The sequence below is a fragment of the Pan troglodytes genome, chromosome 1, assembly GCF_028858775.2.
Source record: "Pan troglodytes isolate AG18354 chromosome 1, NHGRI_mPanTro3-v2.0_pri, whole genome shotgun sequence".
Lineage (NCBI taxonomy): Eukaryota > Metazoa > Chordata > Mammalia > Primates > Hominidae > Pan > Pan troglodytes.
The window spans coordinates 110,860,158-110,877,519 of NC_072398.2; the positions used below are offsets into that span (position 1 = coordinate 110,860,158).

At 39.2% G+C, this 17,362-nt stretch overlaps 1 protein-coding gene across 3 annotated transcripts in view; it reads left to right on the top strand.

Annotated features, from left to right (window-relative positions):
* Positions 1-17,362, top strand: part of MAGI3 (membrane associated guanylate kinase, WW and PDZ domain containing 3) — a 293,182-nt gene that overhangs the window by 232,201 nt on the left and 43,619 nt on the right. For all 3 annotated transcript variants that reach the window (XM_024347852.2, XM_063814730.1, XM_024347856.3), the window contains exons 10-12: positions 10,490-11,095; positions 12,301-12,332; positions 15,047-15,203. In XM_024347852.2, coding sequence (XP_024203620.2) covers positions 10,490-11,095; positions 12,301-12,332; positions 15,047-15,203 — 795 coding nt within the window. The remainder of the gene's footprint in view (positions 1-10,489; positions 11,096-12,300; positions 12,333-15,046; positions 15,204-17,362) is intronic.

Below are 17,362 nucleotides of genomic sequence, written 5' to 3' on the forward strand. Positions count from 1 at the left end.
AATGGGCAATTCCCCTATGGCTAGGGTCGACCCAAATGCTCCCTTTGTTGGCATATGTCAGCTGAGTACAGCCTGGTTCTGCTTTCCCTTGTGACGGGAGCACTGAGTTCAATGCAAATCCTGACAATCGCTGTGCTCACCCTCTCCCAAGCATGCAAATTCTCACCACCACTGCAGGGAGGATGGGGGAGTGGTAGCACTGGCAATTCCAGACTGCCTTTCCTATCTTCTTCAGTGTCTCTTTCAGTGATATGAAGTCCAAACCAGGCACTATGATTGCTCACCTGCTTTTTGTCTCTTGTAACGGTACTTTTAGTGTGTAGTTAGTTGTTAAAATTTGGTGTTTCTGTGGGGGTAGGGGGATGAGTAGTGTAGGCTTCTATCCCGCCACTTTGCTCTGCCCTCCGTCACCATCTATCCTCTAAACTAAATGCATATTATCTTTGATGGTGGGCCATTTTACAAACAGGTGAAAACTGTTGGAGAAAACATTAAATGTATTAATATTTTGAAATATTTTATATAACTTTGAGATAATCCTTTTGCTGTATAAAACTAAAGATTTATTAATCATCTCAGAAAAGTATTTGTTTGATTTTCTTGAATTATAGAGGATACTTTTGGAGCAAACATTTACCTATAACTTTATTTGAAAAAAGGTCCTGTGTAGTGTTTATCATGGTATCAAATTGTTAAATCTTGCCGTTTTTCCCAAGTTTGTTTGCTTCCTTAATCTTACTGGTTATTAAATTGAACTCCTATGTTAAGAATTGTAGATATAACATTACCATTTTTACAAAGTAGTGTAAACTTGTCTTTTCTATAGTTTCCTAAAGGCTTTACTTGGTAATTGCTGGATATTTTAATATGGCTGGGAGTGTTTGTGGTTCAGGAACTTGGAGAAGGTTGAAGACTAGTTTCTGATTGCGGGGGGAAGTTTAAGCATTGTTTTCCAGAAAGATTTTAGTATTAATACTGAGGTTGCTTTTTGCAGTGTTTGCTAGACTTTTCTAATCCTCTGTTATTTCACATACCATGAAAATATGGACCAACATTCAGATGGTTGAATTGTCATAGTATTTTTTGATCTCTCACATTATGCTTTCCCATTGAGGTAACAAAAACTTAAAACAGGAAAACTTAAAATAATCAAGTTATACTTGTAAAGAAAATTATTTTTTTCTACTTTATTACTTTATAAAGTTAACAAACTTTAGAGATTAAAATTAATAGTAAGGTTCTTTTGTTTTCAGTTTTGACCTTTTCAACATTTTATCCATGAAACACATGTCTTAGCTATTGTGTATGCTGTCAGGATTTCAAAATGTAGTTTCATATTTGCCTAATATGCTTATCTAATTTGCATGGCAATACAATATTTCCGTGAAAATTCCGGGAGCTTTAATAACACATTGAGTTTTTTAAAAGCCATCAGAACAAATTAAAGCACCTTTGTTTGGCAATAACCTTTTAAATAATCATATTCAAATAAAAGCTAATTGATGAGACAACAGGGGCCAAATTTTAAGTCAAGACTGTATTAAAAAATACCCAACTGATGACCGTCAACTGGTAATGATTCTACAACCAAAATAGTCTTACTAATGTCAAATCAGGAAAGCAAAACCAACTTTTAGAGGGATTTATTAAGCTGCCTTGTCAGTGTCTTCAATAATGCATTGTTTGCTTCTGTTGAATTTTTTGTTGCTTGTTTCACCTTTTGAAATCTGATTTATATATCAAATTCAAAATTGCTGCAAAAAGGATACTACAAGAAAATACACTCATAAATTAACATCATTCTAATCTTCAGTTCAAAATTTGTCAAACTAGAATGAATTTTTAAAGTACATTGTTAGCAATGGCTTTTGTTTTGTTCAGTTTTTTTGTTTTGTTTTTTTAATTATTATTATACTTTAAGTTTTAGAGTACATGTACACAATGTGCAGGTTAGTTACATATGTATACATGTGACATGCTGGTGTGCTGCACCCATTAACTCGTCATTTAGCATTAGGTATATCTCCTAATGCTATCCCTCCCTCCTCCCCCCACCCCACAGCAGTCCCCAGAGTGTGATGTTCCCCTTCCTGTGTCTATGTGTTCTCATTGTTCACTTCCCACCTATAAGTGAGAATATGCAGTGTTTGGTTTTTTGTTCTTGCGATATTTTACTGAGCATGATGATTTCCAATTTCATCCATGTCCCTACAAAGGACATGAACTCATCATTTTTTATGGCTGCATAGTATTCCACGGTGTATATGTGCCACATTTTCTTAATCCAGTCTATCGTTGTTGGACATTTGGGTTGGTTCCAAGTCTTTGCTATTGTGAATAGTGCCGCAATAAACATACTTGTGCATGTGTCTTTATAGCAGCATGATTTATAGTCCTTTGAGTATATACCCAGTAATGGGATGGCTGGGTCAAATGGTATTTCTAGTTCTAGATCCCTGAGGAATCGCCACACTGACTTCCACAAGGGTTGAACTAGTTTACAGTCCCACCAACGGTGTAAAAGTGGTCCTATTTCTCCACATCCTCTCCAGCATCTGTTGTTTCCTGACTTTTTAATGATTGCCATTCTAACTGGTGTGAGATGGTATCTCATTGTGGTTTTGATTTGCATTTCTCTGATGACCAGTGATGGTGAGCATTTTTTCATGTGTTTTTTGGCTGCATAAATGTCTTCTTTTGAGAAGTGTCTGTTCATGTCCTTCGCCCACTTTTTGATGGGGTTGTTTGTTTTTTTCTTGTAAATTTGTTTGAGTTCATTGTAGATTCTGGATATTAGCCCTTTGTCAGATGAGTAGGTTGCGAAAATTTTCTCCCATTTTGTAGGCTGCCTGTTCACTCTGATGGTAGTTTCTTTTGCTGTGCAGAAGCTCTTTAGTTTAATTAGATCCCATTTGTCAATTTTGGCTTTTGTTGCCATTGCTTTTGGTGTTTTAGACATAAAGTCCTTGCCCATGCCTATGTCCTGAGTGGTAATGCCTCGGTTTTCTTCTAGGGTTTTTATGGTTTTAGGTCTAACGTTTAAGTCTAATCCATCTTGAATTAATTTTTGTATAAGGTGTAAGGAAGGGATCCAGTTTCAGCTTTCTACATATGGCTAGCCAGTTTTCCCAGCACCATTTATTAAATAGGGAATCCTTTCCCCATTGCTTGTTTTTCTCTGGTTTGTCGAAGATCAGATAGTTGTAGATGTGCGGCGTTATTTCTGAGGGCTCTGTTCTGTCCCATTGATCTATATCTCTGTTTTGGTACCAGTACCATGCTGTTTTGGTTACTGTAGCCTTGTAGTAGGTTGAAGTCAGGTAGCGTTATGCCTCCAGCTTTGTTCTTTTGGCTTAGGATTGACTTGGCAATGTGGGCTCTTTTTGGGTTCCATATGAACTTTAAAGTAGTTTTTTCCAGTTCTGTGAAGAAAGTCATTGGTAGCTTGATGGGGATGGCATTGAATCTATAAATTACCTTGGGCAATATGGCCATTTTCACGATATTGATTCTTCCTATCCATGAGCATGGAATGTTCTTCCATTTCTTTGTATCCTCTTTTATTTCATTGAGCAGTGGTTTGTAGTTCTCCTTGAAGAGGTCCTTCACGTCCCTTGTAAGTTGGATTCCTAGGTATTTTTTTCTCTTTGAAGCAATTGTGAATGGGAGTTCACTCATGATTTGGCTCTCTGTTTGTCTGTTATTGGTGTATAAGAATGCTTGTGATTTTTGTGCATTGATTTTGTATCCTGAGACTTTTGGCTTATCAGCTTAAGGAGATTTTGGGCTGAGACAATGGGGTTTTCTAGATATACAATCATGTCATCTGCAAACAGGGACAATTTGACTTCCTCTTTTCCTAATTGAATACCCTTTATTTCCTTCTCCTGCCTAACTGCCCTGGCCAGAACTTCCAACATTATGTTGAATAGGAGTGGTGAGAGAGGGCATCCCTGTCTTGTGCGAGTTTTCAAAGGGAATGCTTCCAGTTTTTGCCCATTCAGTATGAGATTGGCTGTGGGTTTGTCATAGATAGCTCTTATTATTTTGAGATACGTCCCATCAATACCTAATTTATTGAGAGTTTTTAGCATGAAGGGCTGTTGAATTTTGTCAAAGGCCTTTTCTGCATCTATTGAGATAACCATGTGGTTTTTGTCTTTGGTTCTGTTTATATGCTGGATTACATTTACTGATTTGTGTATATTGAACCAGTCTTGCATCCCAGGGATGAAGCCCACTTGATCATGGTGGATAAGCTTTTTGATGTGCTGCTGGATTCGGTTTGCCAGTATTTTATTGAGGATTTTTGCATCAATGTTCATCAAGGATATTGGTCTAAAATTCTCTTTTTTGGTTGTGTCTCTGCCCAGCTTTGGTATCAGGATGATGCTGGCCTCATAAAATGAGTTAGGGAGGATTCCCTCTTTTTCTATTGATTGGGATAGTTTCAGAAGGAATGGTACCAGTTCCTCCTTGTACCTCTGGTAGAATTCGGCTGTGAATCCATCTGGTCCTGGACTCTTTTTGGTTGGTAAGCTATTGATTATTGCCACAATTTCAGAGCCTGTTATTGGTCTATTCAGAGATTCAACTTCTTCCTGGTTTAGTCTTGGGAGGGTGTATGTGTCCAGGAATTTATCCATTTCTTCTAGATTTTCTAGTTTATTTGCGTAGAGGTGTTTGTAGTATTCTCTGATGGTAGTTTGTATTTCTGTGGGATTGGTGGTGATATCCCCTTTTATCATTTTTTATTGCATCTATTTGATTCTTCTCTCTTTTCTTCTTTATTAGTCTTGCTAGCGGTCTATCAATTTTGTTGATCCTTTCAAAAAACCAGCACCTGGATTCATTAATTTTTTGAAGGGTTTTTTGTGTCTCTATTTCCTTTAGTTCTGCTCTGATTTTAGTTATTTCTTGCCTTCTGCTAGCTTTTGAATGTGTTTGCTCTTGCTTTTCTAGTTCTTTTAATTGTGATGTTAGGGTGTCAATTTTGGATCTTTCCTGCTTTCTTTTGTGGGCATTTCGTGCTATAAATTTCCCTCTACACACTGCTTTAAATGTGTCCCAGAGATTCTGGTATGTTGTGTCTTTCTTCTTGTTGGTTTCAAAGAACATCTTTATTTCTGTCTTCATTTCGTTATGTACCCAGTAGTCATTCAGGAGCACGTTGTTCAGTTTCCATGTAGTTGAGTGGTTTTGAGTGAGTTTCTTAACCCTGAGTTCTAGTTTGATTGCACTGTGGTCTGAGAGACAGTTTGTTATAATTTCTGTTCTTTTACATTTGCTGAGGAGAGCTTTACTTCCAACTATGTGGTCAATTTTGGAATAGGTGTGGTGTGGTGCTGGAAAAAATGTATATTCTGTTGATTTGGGGTGGAGAGTTCTATAGATGTCTATTAGGTCTGCTTGGTGCAGAGCTGAGTTCAATTCCTAGGTATCCTTGTTAACTCTCTGTCTCGTTGATCTGTCTAATGTTGACAGTGGGGTGTTAAAGTCTCCCATTATTATTGTGTGGGAGTCTAAGTCTCTTTGTAGGTCACTCAGGACTTGCTTTATGAATCTGGGTGCTCCTGTATTGGGTGCATATATATTTAGGATAGTTTGCTCTTCTTGTTGAATTGATCCCTTTACCATTATGTAATGGCCTTCTTTGTCTCTTTTGATCTTTGTTGGTTTAAAGTCTGTTTTATCAGAGACTAGGATTGCAACCCCTGCCTTTTTTTGTTTTCCATTTGCTTGGTAGATCTTCCTCCATCCTTTTATTTTGAGTCTATGTGTGTCTTTGCACGTGAGATGGGTTTCCTGAATACAGCACACTGGTGGGTCTTAACTCTTTATCCAGTTTGCCAGTCTGTGTCTTTTAATTGGAGCATTTAGTCCATTTACATTTAAAGTTGATATTATTGTGTGTGAATTTGATCCTGTCATTATGATGTTAGCTGGTTATTTTGCTCGTTAGTTGATGCAGTTTCTTCCTAGCCTTGATGGTCTTTACAATTTGGCATGATTTTGCAGTGGCTGGTACCGGTTGTTCCTTTCCATGTTTAGTGCTTCCTTCAGGAGCTCTTTTAGGGCAGGCCTGGTTGTGACAGAATCTCTCGGCATTTGCTTGTCTGTAAAGGATTTTATTTCTCCTTCACTTATGAAGTTTAGTTTGGCTGGATATGAAGTTCTGGGTTGACAATTCTTTTCTTTAAGAATGTTGAATATCGGCCCCCACTCTCTTCTGGCTTGTAGAGTTTCTGCCAAGAGATCCACTGTTAGTCTGATGGGCTTCCCTTTGTGGGTAACCCGACCTTTCTCTCTGGCTGCCCTTACCATTTTTTCCTTCATTTCAGCTTTGGTGAATGTGACAATTATGTGTCTTGGAGTTGCTCTTCTCGAGGAGTATCTTTGTGGCGTTCTCTGTATTTCCTGAATTTGAATGTTGGCCTGCCTTGCTAGGTTGGGGAAGTTCTCCTGGATAATATCCTGAACAGTGTTTTCCAACTTGGTTCCATTCTCCCCATCACTTTCAGGTACACCAATCAGATGTAGATTTGGTCTTTTCACATAGTCCCATATTTCTTGGAGGCTTTGTTCATTTCTTTTTATTCTTTTTTCTCTAAACTTCCCTTCTCACTTCATTTCATTCATTTCATCTTCCATCACTGATACCCTTTCTTTCAGTTGATCGCATCGGCTCCTGAGGCTTCTGCATTCTTCACGTAGTTCTCGAGCCTTGGCTTTCAGCTCCATCAGCTCCTTTAAGCACTTCTCTGTATTGGTTATTCTAGTTATACATTCGTCTAAATTTTTTTCAAAGTTTTTAACTTCTTTGCCTTTGATTTGAATTTCTTCCTGTAGCTCGGAGTAGTTTGATCGTCTGAAGCCTTCTTCTCTCAACTCGTCAAAGTCATTCTCCATCCAGCTTTGTTCCATTGCTGGTGAGGAACTGCATTCCTTTGGAGGAGGAGAGGCGCTCTGCTTTTTAGAGTTTCCAGTTTTTCTGCTCGGTTCTTTCCCCCTCTTTGTGGTTTTATCTTCTTTTGTTCTTTGATGATGGTGATGTACAGATGGGTTTTTAGTGTGGATGTCCTTTCTGTTTGTTAGTTTTCCTTCTAACAGACAGGACCCTCAGCTGCAAGTCTGTTGGAGTTTGCTAGAGGTCCACTCCCTACCCTGTTTGCCTGGGTAACAGCAGCGGTAGCTGCAGAGCAGCGGATTTTCGTGAACCGTGAATGCTGCTGTCTGATCGTTCCTCTGGAAGTTTTGTCTCAGAGGAGTACCCGGCCGTGTGAGGTGTCAGTCTGCCCCTAGTGGGGGGTGCCTCCCAGTTAGGCTGCTCGGGGGTCAGGGGTCAGGGACCCATTTGAGGAGGCAGTCTGCCTGTTCTCAGATCTCCAGCTGCGTGCTGGGAGAACCACTGCTCTCCTCAAAGCTGTCAGACAGGGACATTTAAGTCTGCAGAGGTTACTGCTGTCTTTTTGTTTGTCTGTGCCCTGCCCCCAGAGGTGGAGCCTACAGAGGCAGGCAGGCCTCCTTGAGCTGTGGTGGGCTCCACCCAGTTCTAGCTTCCTGGCTGCTTTGTTTACCTAAGCAAGCCTGGGCAATGGCAGGCGCCCCTCCCCCAGCCTCACTGCCGCCTTGCAGTTTGATCTCAGACTGCTGTGCTAGCAATCAGTGAGACTCGTGGGCGTAGGACCCTCCGAGCCAGGTGTGGCATATAATCTCCTGGTGCGCCGTTTTTTAAGCCCGTCAGAAAAGTGCAGTATTCGGGTGGGAGTGACCCAATTTTCCAGGTGCCGTCTGTCACCCCTTTCTTTGACTAGGAAAGGGAACTCCCTGACCCCTTGCACTTCCTGAGTGAGGCAACGCCTCGCCCTGCTTCAGCTCGCACACGGTGCACTGCACCCACTGTCCTGCACCCACTGTCTGGCACTCCCTAGTGAGATGAACCCGGTAGCTCAGATGGAAATGCAGAAATCACCCATCTTCTGCGTCGCTCACGCTGGGAGCTGTAGACCGGAGCTGTTCCTATTCGGCCATCTCGGCTCCCACCTGTTTAGTTTTTTTGTTTGTTTGTTTGTTTGAGACCAAATCTCACTCTTGTTGTCCAGGCTGGAGTGCAGTGGCAGAATCTCGGCTCATTGCAACCTCCGCCTCCTGCGTTCAAGTGATTCTCCTGCCTCAGCTTCCTAAGTACCTGGGATTACAGGCGCATGCCACCATGCCTGGCTAATTTTTTTTCTTTTTTTGAGATGGAGTTTTACTCTTGTTGCCCAGGCTGGAGTGCAGTGCTGCGATCTCAGCTTACTGCAACCTCTGCCTCCCGGATTCAAGCAGTTCTCCTGCCTCAGCCTCCTGAGTAGCTGGGATTATAGCACATACCACCACACCCAGCTAATTTTTTGTATTTTTAGTGGAGACAGGGTTTCATCATGTTGGCCAGGCTGGTCTTGAACTCCTGACCTCAGGTGATCCACCTGCCTCAGCCTCCCAAAGTGCGGGGATTACAGGCGTGAGCCACCGCGTCTGGCCTAATTTTTTTATATTTTAGTAGAGATGGGGTTTCGCCATGTTAGCCAGGCTGGTGTTGAATTCCTGACCTCAGGTGATCCACTTGCCTTGGCCTCCCAAAGTACTGGGATTACAGGCATGAGCCGCTGCGCCTGGCCTGAGCCACCACGCCCAGCCAATGGCTTCTTAAACTCAAGAAATAAGGTGGTATTTAAAGATAGACTGACCCTGTCAAAAAGTGGACAAAGGATATAAACAGATACTTCTCAAAAAAAGACAATTATGCGGCTAACAAACATATGAAAAAAAGCTCAGCATCGCTGATTATTAAAGAAATGCAAATCAAAATGACAGTGAGATATCATCTCACGCCAGTCAGAATGGTGATTATTAAAAAGTCAAGAAACAATAGATGCTGGCAAGGCTGTGGAGAAACAGGAACGCTTTTACACTATTGGTGGGAGTATAAATTAGTTCAATTAATGTGGAAGACAGTGTAGCAATTCTTTAAGGATCTTGAACCAGAAATACCATTTGATCCAGCAATCCCATTACTGGATATATACCCAAAGGAATATAAATCATTCTACTATAAAGACACATGCACACGTATGTTTATTGCAGCACTATTTACAATAGCAAAGACAGGAACCAACCCAAATGCCCATCAATGATAGATTGCATAAGGAAGATGTGGTATATATACACTATGGAATACTATGCAGCCAAAAGGAATGAGATCATGTCCTTTGCAGGGACATAGATGAAGCTGGAAGCCATCATCCTCAGTAAACTAACACAGGAACGGAAAACCAAACGCTGCATGTTCTTATAAGTGGGAGTTGAACAATGAGAACACATGGACACAGGGCCGTGAACAACAAACACCAGGGCCAGTCGGGGGTTGGGGGACGAGGAGAGGGAGAGCATTAGGACAAATAACTAATGCATGTGGGGCTTAAAACCTAGATGACGGGTTGATAGGTGTAGCAAACCACCATGGCACACGTATACCTATGTAACAAATCTACATATTCTGCACTTGCATCCTGGAACTTAAAGTAAAATTTAAATATATATATATATTTATATATATGATATATAAAATATATCATATATAAATATATATCATATTAAATATATATGATATATATAATATATACACATAATATATATGATATATATAATATATATGAGATATATATAATATATATGATATATAAATATATATGAGATATATATAAATCTATATATATATCAGGGGTGGAGGAGGATTTCTGGCTATAGGGGCTATAGGAACTTGACAGGATTCTTGCTGAATGCAGGCTGAGGTGATCAGGTAATCACCTGGAGAATGGTGGGGAATGAGGACTTAGATCATATATCAAGAGTGGGTGATTCTGGCTAAACCAACTTAGCAGGATTCCTGCTAAAGCTGGGCTCTGGAGGACATGCCAAGGATGAGGCCTACTGAAAAAAGAGCTCAGAGGAACCTGTCTAGAGTTTGGTTAAGGACAGCGTCTTTTTCAGTGTATGTATATATACATACACACAGATATATAAATAAAATTAATTTATTCAAAAAATATAATACAGTTTGTACAAGTAGTCAGTGGAGTTATTTGCTTCTGTACTAAATACCTACTGCAATGTGCCTAGCTTTGCATGGATACTTAGATATGACTCAGAGGGTATACTAACAATGATAATATAAATTATCAGGGTTTTTTTTTTAATGATTCACTTGAGCTTGAAGTCAAAATTCTTTGCTACTGAAATAAGTAGGATTTTAGACATTTATACATACTTTTTAGAGAGGAGTTAGAAAAGGGAGAAGGTCTGTGTTAGAAATCTATCTTTTCAGCAGTTAATAGAGGTTTCCAAAATTCAAATTTAGTTGCTAAATTGTAGTTATTTTTGCCCCTCTAGCAAAAAATTTAACTTATTTGTTGATTTTAATATTTTTAACATGATTTTGTTTTTCCAGGCGATGTTATTGTAGACATCAATGGCAACTGTGTCCTCGGTCACACTCATGCAGATGTTGTCCAGATGTTTCAATTGGTACCTGTCAATCAGTATGTAAACCTCACTTTATGTCGTGGTTATCCACTTCCTGATGACAGTGAAGATCCTGTTGTGGACATTGTTGCTGCTACCCCTGTCATCAATGGACAGTCATTAACCAAGGGAGAGACTTGCATGAATCCTCAGGATTTTAAGCCAGGAGCAATGGTTCTGGAGCAGAATGGAAAATCGGGACACACTTTGACTGGTGATGGTCTCAATGGACCATCAGATACAAGTGAGCAGAGAATATCCATGGCATCGTCAGGCAGCTCCCAGCCTGAACTAGTGACTATCCCTTTGATTAAGGGCCCTAAAGGGTTTGGGTTTGCAATTGCTGACAGCCCTACTGGACAGAAGGTGAAAATGATACTGGATAGTCAGTGGTGTCAAGGCCTTCAGAAAGGAGATATAATTAAGGAAATATACCATCAAAATGTGCAGAATTTAACACATCTCCAAGTGGTAGAGGTGCTAAAGCAGTTTCCAGTAGGTGCTGATGTACCATTGCTTATCTTAAGAGGAGGTAAGTAAAAGCACAACATAGAAAAAGTTTCAGTGTTCAAGCATTTATATCTACTGATTGTCTTTCCTTACAGTTTAGAATGTGTTTTCCCAGCAGACTTAAATAGTAATTAGTGTGCATTTTCCTTAAGGTCCTGTCTGATTGTTTCCATAAGCAGTATCTTTTTCAGCAGTTTTTAAAAAATTATTAGTGATTTCATTCATGTCCATTATGGATTTATTTCCCTCTGTATTCTTTTGAAAATCTGATTCATGGCTTTAATGATTAGAGAGAGTCACAGCATTGTGATACTTCAAATGAAATACATCCTCTTAATTTCATTTCTGTGTTGATGACAGTAATAGAAATTGACTCTTTCAACCAATGGTGCGTCATCTGGACCTCTGTAATGCACCAAAGATGTTTTGAAAGAGCTAGCATCTCTGTGGATAAGTAAAATGTTGGATGGTGTGTTAATCTGTTCTGCAGAGGCAATCATGATAGCATGTGCTCATAAAGTTTTTATCTTAAGCTCTAGTATCTGAAATGTTAATTAAACCACACAGTGCTTATGTGAGAGAAATATAATTTTTATTTTCCAAGGTCATCAGCTGACATGAACTCCTCCCAGACATTTACAAATTCAGTTCCAAGGAATAATCACAAAGTTTAATTTTAATATGCTTTCTTAAATCCATACTTATAAGTGACTAGTATCTTGAAGAATAAAAGCCACTTACTCTTTTATCTCTCTGGATTTTACTTTTCACTATTGAGGCAAACGAGCACTTCAGCTTCTTTGGGAGTTGTTTCTTAATCTCGTTTCTTTGATTCACATGGGTTTCTTCTCTGAGTGATGGTGGAATGTGCTCCAAGTAAGGTAGAAATCTCTTTGTGAGTGCTTGAGAGTAATCCAGGGCTTCAACAAGTATAACAAAGACACCAAAGTTCAATGTCACACAGGTTTGATGTCAGTTTCCTGCCTTGCCACTTACTGGTTCTTTGGTATAGGAAAGAATCTTAGTTTACCTTCTCTGTAAGATGGTCATAACATTTGTGCCTTCAGAATGTTATAAAAATGAAATGAGATAATATATGTATAATGAGTATAATATATGTATACTAGTGTACTAAAAGTTGAAGCTAGTTTTATCGTAAACATTAGCAGTATTTGTGATCTGGGAATGCATCCTCTGGTTTTAAACTTTGGCTCATTTTTTTTTAAGGTCCTCCTTCACCAACCAAAACTGCCAAAATGGTGAGTATACACTGGTCCTCAAATCTTTTCCCCAACACACTGAGAGAGATGCCACATTGCCCTCTGTAAGAGGAGCTCACTGTGGTGATGATTATCGACTGGGAGAAGTTAGGAGGCATGCTGCCCTTGGCTTGTATTTATTAGAAACTAGGGAAGCGTTTGAAAAAGCCCCCTAGTGAGGAGATGTGCTCCACTGGTTAAGTATTGCAACTGGAGGATTACTAAAGGCCTATTGTACCAATAATCCTGTTCTCTAAGTTATAAAATGTGAACACATTAAAGAACCAACCTAGAGGTCTTTTTACTTTTGTGTTTCAGAGAAACAAGGTAGGAAGGACCTAAATGTTAAGACAGATGATAAACTATTACATCGTCTTGCCCCTGCCTGAAGAGAAGACGTACTAGTTCACATAATTTTGTGGGGACTATAGATATGCATGCACCTTTAGATAATCTTCTTACTTTTAAGACTAAATTCAGCTTCTTTTCTTATTATTTATTATTTATTTATTTATTTATTTTTTGAGACGGAGTCTTGCTCTGTCGCCCAGGCTGGAGTGCAGTGGCGCTATCTCGGCTCACTGCAACCTCCACCTCCGGGGTTCAAGCGATTCTCCTGCCTCAGCCTCCCAAGTAGCTGGGACTACAGGTGCACGCCACCACACCCAGCTAATTTTTTTGTATTTTTAGTAGAGACAGGGTTTCACCATGTTGGCTAGGATGGTCTCGATCTCTTGACCTCATGATCTGCCCGCCTCGGCCTCCCAAAGTGCTGGGATTACAGGCATGATACACCACGTCCGGCTGACTAAACAAGACTTTCTAGAGTAATTGTGGCCTTCTATGCTAAATTTGCTTGTTGTCAAAGTGAAAGACCTGAAACAGTGTCTTCTTTGGCATTCTTCTAAATAATCATGTAGCCTGTTTAAGGACCTGTGCAGAGAATAAGAACTTTAAAAAGGAGTGCATCAAATACTGCTGTTGTGGAAGAAACTCTACAAGGTGCACATTTGTAGCTATTTAAATATCCACAATGTTTTGGATATAAAGACAATTTTATTTAAAATTCTAATTTAGTTCTAGTTTGCTCATTTGGAGTCTTTTATCTCAAAATCAAAACATGGCCTTCCATAACCATAAACTATAGACGGTTATATTAAATGAATTAGTTCTTTCTAGCCCACCAAGTAGGAATCCTCTGCAAATTTGCTGTTTTATAGATTAAAAAGAATCCCTCAGCTTCTGGCCTTTTTTTTTTTTTTTTTTTTTTTGAGACAGAGTCTCACTCCATCACCCAGGCTGGAATGCAGTGGTGTGATTTTGGCTCACTGCAGCCTCTGCCGCCTAGGTTCAAGCAATTCTTGTGCCTTAGCCTCCCAGTAGCTGGAATGACAGGTGCACGCCACCACACACAGCTAATTTTTATATTTTTGGTAGAGATGGAGTTTCACTACATTGGCTAGGCTGGTCTCAAATTCCTGACCTCAGGTGATCTGCGCACCTTGGCCTCCCAAAGTGCTGGGATTACAGGCATGAGCCACTGCGCCCGGCCAGCTTCTGCCCTTTTCATTGACTGCTTATACTACTTGGGTCCAGTGTGAACAGAAATTGTTTTTGTCCATTCAGTTCAAATTGCACTGTATTCTACATTTCTCTGGTTCCTCTAGTAATCATTTTTAACTCCTGTGCCACCATATTTATTTCATAATGGATGCCACTGCAGTCGCAGTGGCCCTAATGCTTTATAATTGATGGAAGGGTCTGATGAACTTTAACCGCCTCTGACAGAATGCTAAGATGTATGGGGAAGGGTAGGAGACTACTGTTAGCTTCTCTGCCTTCTCATTGGGTCTGGGTGATTGAAGGGTCCCCTCTAGCACAACACTTTGTAGTGGCTGACCCCTGATTACTCCCTGACAGACTGGTGCCCCTGCATTCTAGTCATTGTTAATGATCACAAACATCTATAATCTCCCTCTCCTAACAATAATCCAGGAAAACAAGCTGGTCTCAAAACCATATTTCTTAGGCCATTTATTGGATTTCATTGTTAACATTTTATTAAATAAGTCATTTTGCTTGGCTGTTATCTTGGGAAAGTTCTATCTGAATAGGAAAAATATCAAAATATGCTACTATGCTTTCCCTTATCTAATTGTCTTGCATGGTACATTTTCTCTTAATATATGTGAATTGGCCAGACAGGGTTTTCACAGTGCCATCTTTATAACCTAAATTAGAGTTAACCTCTCCTGTTTTCTTAGAGAGAGTATTATCTTAAACATCTTCCTTGGAAATTAAACTCAGTGAATGGGAGGTGGGCCGTGCTAAGAATTTTATGAAGATATTCTCTGAATCTCCCTCTTCCTTTACTTAGAAGTGCTGCCTTGTGTTGTATTTCTATTTATCTTCATCTCAAAGTCAATTTGTGTCTTGGTGGTGGAGAAAAGGGCAAAATTGTTTAAACATAGGACTAACTAAGGCTCTTCAGTTGATATTACTATAAACTTTTTTCTAATTTAAGTTAAATATGTTTCAACCAAATACACATTGCTATGAAAATGAATTCCTGTAACGGTAAATCTGCTGTGTCTTTGATCCTGCCACCTATACAACTATAATCAGTTGACATATCCATTTCAGATATCAGTTTTATGAATTAGTCAACCATCTGCTTTTTAAAAAATACTAAGTAAGGCTCTTTTCCATTTCAGAAAACAGATAAAAAGGAAAATGCAGGAAGTTTGGAGGCCATAAATGAGCCTATTCCTCAGCCTATGCCTTTTCCACCGAGCATTATCAGGTCAGGATCCCCAAAATTGGATCCTTCCGAGGTCTACCTGAAATCTAAGACTTTATATGAAGATAAACGTAAGTAGTTGTGGAATATTTCAGGAGAGCATATAACAAGATAAATTTGGATTTATTTTAGACTAGGACCTTCCCATCTTTCAGAAGCATATTGAAAAGTTATTCCTTCATTACCATTTTAATAGAACTCTGGACTTCTTCCATGCATATTCAACATTCACACATTCATTTTTTTCAAAATCATGCTTTAAGTGCTAGTTATCTACCAGATGCCATACTAGGTAACCAGAATACAGAGATAAATAGGTTACATAGGACCTGCACCCAAAAATATTATTAGAACTAAATGGAAAAAGACAAATATGTAATCAAATAGTATACAAATAAGTACACATAATAAGCCTAACAGGTACAGTGATAGAAAGATGAAATGGATAAATTGGGATCCAAAGAAGGAATATTCAGTTTTATCAGTGTGGGCAGTAGGAAGTGTCAGGAAAAGCTTCATACTGGAAGCAAAGCTTTAACTAAGTCATCAGGGATGAAAAAGTGTCTTTGAGGAAGATAAAAGGGAAAGATAGAAGGAATAGCACATGCACACTGGCCTTGCATGACTTGGGCTCTGCAAGTAGTTCACTTTCGCTTGGTGCAATTGGCAAGGAAAGTCACAGAGGAGAGCAGGAACAGATTGAGGAAGGCCAATGATGCCCTTCCAAGGGAGCTGGAGTTGGTCATATAAATAACAGAGAACCACAGAATGCCTTTAACTATAAGGAAGGCATAGTTTTGTGTTTTAGAAAGGTTTTTCTGGCAGGAGTATGAAGGATGAATCAGAGGTGTGTGCAATTTGAGGGAGGGTGTGCAATTTGAAGAAGAAACTAAAGAGTTGACTCCTTAAAGGAGTCCAGCTGAGAGATAAAAAGAGAGACTGCATAAGGCAGAAATTCATGCATGTTCCTACTAATTCACTTACTAATGATAAATATTTTCCAAAGTAAAATTGCAGATTTGAGTAGGTATAATTTTTTAAAATTTATTTGTTCTTAGAAAGAGATGTAAATCTACCTTGGAAAAGATATGTACAAGTGGAATATATGTATAGTTGACTTAATGCTTATTTAACTAGTTGCAGAAGTACATCTTGATAATCCCAAGCCATATTCAGAAAGATGAAAACCAGTTGTACACCCAGCAAAGCAATAATTTAAATTAGCATAACTATGTAGAATCCCTTTCTTCATACTTTCCATTCATAGCCTGATACATTATTAATACTGGTATAAACTCTGCAGTCCCATCAGGCTTCACCCATAAAATAAGTGAGTTGAACTGATGACTCTTTTTTTTTTTTTTTTCCCCCTGAGACAGAGTCTTGCTCTGTCACCCGGAGCTGGAGTGCAGTGGCACAATCTCAGCTCACTGAAACCTCTGCCTCCTAGGTTCAAGCAATTCTCCTGCCTCAGCCTCCTGAGTAGCTGGGACTACAGGCGTATGCCACCATGACTGGCTAAGTTTTGCATTTTTAGTAGAGACGGGGTTTCACCATGTTAGTCAAGCTGGTCTCAAACTCCTGACCTCGTGATCCGCCCACCTCGGCCTCCCAAAGTGGACTCTTTTAATCTCTAAAGTTCTACAATTTTAATAGGAAGTATATATCAAAAGATACTGCTTCTATAGAATATTATCAGGAATTTACTAATCTCACTTTTTACATAGTTCCCTGACATGTTTATTTCTTCTCTCTTTACAGTAAATACTTCTTACCTATAAATAACATTAATATTTTCCCAAAGAAAAAATTTTAGTCATGAAATAGATTTTTGTGACTTAATATTCTTTTTTTTTTTTTTTTTGAGATGGAGTCTTGCTCTGTTGCCCAGGCTGGAATGCAGTGGCACGATTTCAGTTCACTGCAACCTCTGCCTCCTAAGTTCAAGCAATCCTCCTGCTTAATATTCTAAGGAATACAACCTACCCTTTGAGGGTAGGACAGTATGAGTTAGGAGATTAGACCCTGGAAATCAACCTGGATTTAAATCTTAGCTTCACCACTTGCTATGTGACAATGGCCAACTTACTTACACCCTCAGTTTTCCCACCTAGAAAATGGGGCTAATAATAAATGTTAGCTCTTAATTATTTTCCTTTAAAATGCTATCATTTTGCAAAACTAGGCTAGGTAAGTAGTTCATATGGAATACTTTTCTGAGAGAAAGGTA